The sequence below is a fragment of the Sprattus sprattus genome, assembly GCF_963457725.1.
Source record: "Sprattus sprattus genome assembly, chromosome: 13".
Classification (NCBI taxonomy): domain Eukaryota; kingdom Metazoa; phylum Chordata; class Actinopteri; order Clupeiformes; family Clupeidae; genus Sprattus; species Sprattus sprattus.
This window is the reverse complement of record NC_137911.1, coordinates 15,877,591-15,882,590: the sequence shown is the minus strand read 5'-3', so window position 1 is coordinate 15,882,590 and position 5,000 is coordinate 15,877,591. Positions and strand designations below refer to the sequence as shown.

The 5,000-nt window shown below is 44.1% G+C and overlaps 1 protein-coding gene across 1 annotated transcript in view; it reads right to left on the bottom strand.

Annotated features, from left to right (window-relative positions):
* Positions 1-5,000, bottom strand: part of msrab (methionine sulfoxide reductase Ab) — a gene marked incomplete at its 5' end in the record, with an annotated part of 34,080 nt that overhangs the window by 9,142 nt on the left and 19,938 nt on the right. The window contains one exon of the mRNA XM_080850426.1: positions 1-104. This exon is cut by the window's left edge and continues 3 nt beyond it. Within this exon, the coding sequence (XP_080706552.1) occupies positions 1-104 (104 nt within the window). The remainder of the gene's footprint in view (positions 105-5,000) is intronic.

Below are 5,000 nucleotides of genomic sequence, written 5' to 3'. Positions count from 1 at the left end.
CTGGTAGGCCTGCTTGGACTTCAGGGCTGTCTCCTGCTGCTCTGAGTTAGATGTGTAGATGGCTGAGCGGTACTGAGTCCCACGGTCATTCCCCTGTGACATACCTGTCAGGAGACACACACACACACAAACACTAGTGAACACACACACCAGTGAACACACACATATACACACCTATGCAGAATGGCACGAAGCCCAAAGCAAGAATAGCCAAGGAGCCAGAGGGAAAGATGCAGTCTTACAACCGAGTAGTGATCTATGTCTGGGAGATCGAATACTCAGGTTTGAAATGTGCTGCATACTCACTGCTGGACACAGGGACATAAACTCATCAGATATGAGCACAACCCTGGATTGGATTCTGTTTGAAAGGGTAGCCAGGATCATTGAAATATGAATGAAGAATGAATGAATGAATGAATGAATGAATGAGTGACCCAGGTCAAAAGGAGTTATTAACAATGCTGAGGATCTGAAAACTAACATCCTGTAGAAATGTGTTGTACTGCCATCACAGCTCTAAGTAGCAGCTCTTCATCAGACTCATCTATTCACCCATGAACAACCTCTCAAGAAGAACAAGTCATGCACACACACTACATCTCTCCACCTCTTCTCTTTTTTCATTTTACTCATCCCTTGCTCTATCCTTCTCTTATTTTATCTCCATCTCTCTGCAGTGTTGGATGGCGGCCATCTTCCCTCCTTTAACCTCAGCCAGCCTTATGACGAGTCTTTTTTCAAAGGGCATACAGCTCATCTCCGATTGGCCTGGCTTCAATGGTCCTTGTCTCTGTTTGGATGAACTTCAGCAAGGCCTTCCTCTGATTGGCTGGGCTTCCGGCTCTCTGCCACCAGGGCCAGTGACCTTCACTTTTGACCCGAGGGTCTTTGCTGGTCGCTGCGATGACCTCACGACTTACAGGGCTGTTTACCACATCAAATCTCTGACCGAAACACGAGAGCACCGACCAGGATGTGGACACACACCAGGACCCTGCGGAAACACACTCAGATATAAAAACTGAGTTTTTTTTCCACCACATCATGAATAAAATTCATCCCTCGAGGTCATCCTGCAAGTGGGGAATAAACTCTGAAGTGGAGGATGAGGGAAAAAACATCACCCCCACACACAGTCCTCTTTTTTCTCCTGCTCTCCTCCCATCTCTTAAGCTGTGCTGTTCTTCAGCATCCATCAAGGAGCTTAGGCATTATTAATGAGACCCTCCCTGTTCTACTGAATTATTCACACATGCTACTCTCTCCACACACACACACTTTCGTACACAACACACACATGACACACACACACCTTCATAAACACACACGCATGCACACACTCACACAGACACTCACACACACACAGAGACACCAAGTATTAAAAAATAGCTGTCGAGCCGGAGATGAATCTACCCTTAGTAAATACCACCTCCACTGTGTCTAAATAATGTCCCTGCACAAACACCACACACACACAAGTTTGCTTACACTGTGAACCGATCCGTGTTCCTGCAGGCAATGACAGGAGTCGACAGAGCTGACGGAGAGAGAGAAACAGAGAGACAGGGGGCCCTAATTTCATTGATGGGAAAAGTGGCTGGCAAAACACAAAGTCTGCTGCGCCTGACCTAAAGCTAATTTAATAACTTGGCAAAATCATTTAGCTAATTTCATAACATGAGTAAGATTCTAAGCCCAAACATGGGTGGGTCAGCGCAATGTTAGGGTGTGTCCAAGCACAGACACAGGAGTTCCATGGATAAATTAGATCCTTCAAAGCAACACATTTTTTCCGTGAACCTTCTACATTTTTTTCATCTCGGGCAGACCTCCCGCACAAGGCTCTCCATCTCCTCTGGAGTAAACTACTCCGTTCACGACCATCAATTGCTTGTTTGCTCTATTTTAGAACAATTACTGAGCTCTGTGTGATCATTAATAAAGCATGGTTGAATCTTTGTGATTGGCTGATATATAATTATTTCATCGCCACATCCACTCATTACTCAACCCACTTATGCTTGATTGTGCCCTGCTTTGTGTCAATGAAATGAGCAAATATAGGTATCCCCACCTATTCTCATTGCACGGTTGCTGAGGCACGAAGCTCGTTTGCAGTGCTCGTTGCCTTATGAAATTAGGGTCCATAGCGAGACAGGGAGAGAGAGAGAGAGGGAGAGAAAGAGAGAGAGAGAGAGAGGGAGAGAGAGAGAGAGAGAGAGAGAGAGGGAAAGGGTGTACATGGGGATTGTTATGGTGTCTGTTAAGCCAGCATTTCCTTCTGGATAAGTTTAGAGACTGGTGCTACACCTGCTGAAATATCCCCAGACAGCAGATGAATGTGGAATGGATTAAGGACATACTGAGCTGGGACCCATTGGGATGCTGGATTGTGTGGCGTTGTTATTGTCAGTGACATCCGAAAAAGACTGTGAGTACACACTGTTCTGAAGGTGCCAGCATGGCAGAAGGAAGCACACACTCCAACTCATGAACACAACAGGAACAAAGAGCTGTGGGCTCTCTCTCTCTCTCTCTCTCTCTCTCTCTCTGTCACACACACACACACACACACACACACACCCCCCACCCCCACCCCACACACACACACACACACACACACACATAAACACTCAGTCACCAGAGACACACTCACTCACACATACACTTCTTAATGCCGCAGCCTCAGGGCAGGATAATCTATGAAGACTTTCCTAGGGTCTTCCTGCTCACTCATAAGCCCAAACTGCTATCACTACTGCTCCTTCTCTCTCTCACACACACTCTCTCTCTCTCTCTCGCTCGCTCACTCACACACACACACGCACACGAAAGCAAGTACGCACGCCCACATGCACACACGCACACACACAATATATCACTTTCTCTCTCCCTTTCTCTCTCTCTTTTCCTAACTTAATCTCTGTCACCCTGATAAACAGAGTTAGAGGGTTAGGGTGGAGGGGTTGATCATGGAGTGGGTGGGGGGGGGGGGGGGGGGGGGGTTGAATAACGCTACCATTTGTGTATTTCAGTTGCAGTCCAAAACAAGGGGGGAAATGGTGAGAAGTTAATCAGATTAAAAGAGAAGGAGGCTGCCATGAAAACAGTGTGAGTTGAGAGGAAGGAAAATGGGAAAGAAGAGGGGGGTGAAGAGTAAGACGGAGAGAAGGTAGAAGCAGGGCAGAGAAGGAGAGAGAAAAGAGGATGACAGGACAAAATTTACAATGTGGCCATTATTTTGGAGGGCAAAGTAAGGATCACGCCTCACACCGTATATCTTGTCAGGGCTGTTCTTGTTCTGGAGGACGAGTGACGAAAAAAACAAAACGCACAGCTGCATCTGATACCCTAAGATGGAGAGAAGAACACTCTGCTTCTAATACAGGCCATTCTAAACAGTGTGTCAAATTCACCTCTCAATTAATGTGTGCGTGCGTCAGGGTAGGATCAAAAGCAACTGCACAGTTGATCTCAACAAAAACAAGAGTAAAAGTGTCAACTCTACAGGCCAATATTATTATAATATTATAATAATATTGTCCTGCTTTTCCCCTTGTCTGGCATGTGGGATAGATGCACCCAACTGAATCGCTGCATTACATTCTACTCAAATTCAATTTTAGTTACACCTTTACCTACAAAAAAGAACAACACAATGTCGACATCAAGTAGCAGGTAATATTTCCTTGTCAGGACATACTGTCTAAACACTGAACTGAGTTTACCCCTGGAGTATTATCTGCGTATGGTTGGTATTGAGAGGGCGTCCACACGACAACGGTTTTGCAAAAAATTGAGAAGTGTTTTGGCCTTGTGTCCACACAACAACGCCATTTTTGGGGCCTGAAAATACATATGTTTGAAAATAGGTTCCAGAGAGTAGACTTTTGAAAAACGCAGCACTTTCATTGCTATGTGAATAAGCAAAAATTAAGCTTTTTGAAAATGATGATGACACGGCCCCAACTTTATCCAATCAACTTTCATTCTCTATGAAGCTTTGGGCTAAGCTCCGCCCTCCAAAGCCTCCACCACCTTCTCAGTGGCTATCCATTTTTTTATCTATTTTTAAATTTTCAGATGCATCATAGTTATCAGCCAATCTGTGCCATTGCTACGAGGACAAAAGCCTTTCCTGGGTTTGTTCAGTATAATATATATATAAGTGATGCTAAATGCTAGCAACTTTAAGAAGGGCAAGGTCACTTCACTGGGGAAGTTCTGTTGCTCTTAACCACATATTGCTGATGTTGAAGAATAAACGTTTTATAGTTATAAATTATCTTATCTTGTCTTGTGTTGTCATTGCTTTGATACTAATCTTGTTTAAAGGAGCAATTTATAGCGCGGAAACCAAGTGCGTAAAATCGGTACTAGGTTGAAAGGGTTAGAACTCTGAACCTACACAAATGCACATGATGAGCCAACATAAAATTTGACAATGGCAAGCGCTGACCAGTCCTACAGTATAAGCAGATCAACTACGGCCCACGTCTGCAGTGTTTGTATTGTTTGCAAATTATAAACCATACTCTGTCAGTTTAAGCTAGATGCATGGATGGGTATATACGTTAGCTAAAAAGCTAAGCCTTTTAACTAAAAATCAAGCCCACTGCCCTAAAAATAGACCACACACTAGAGTTGGAGTTACTTCTTTCCAGGCTAAATAATGATTACATATTGCTCAATTTAACAGATAACGCAAAAATCATTTTACATCTATTTCGGAATAGTAGCCTACTGTTCTTCCTTGGTGCAGCCTGATGCAGATCTCATTAATGACGTGCCCTGTGAGACATAAGAAATGTTGAAAATCAGTGAGTCTCACAGATAAAACAAGACTTGACAGGTATGGTCCTGGTCCCGAACGCAGAGTAGAGGAAGAGCCAGAGGAAGATTGACAGAAAGAGAAGAGAATCTAACTCTGGCAAAACTTGAACACATCCATTGATTGAGTAATGTTACTCTGTCTGGACGTTGTTGTGTAGACTAAA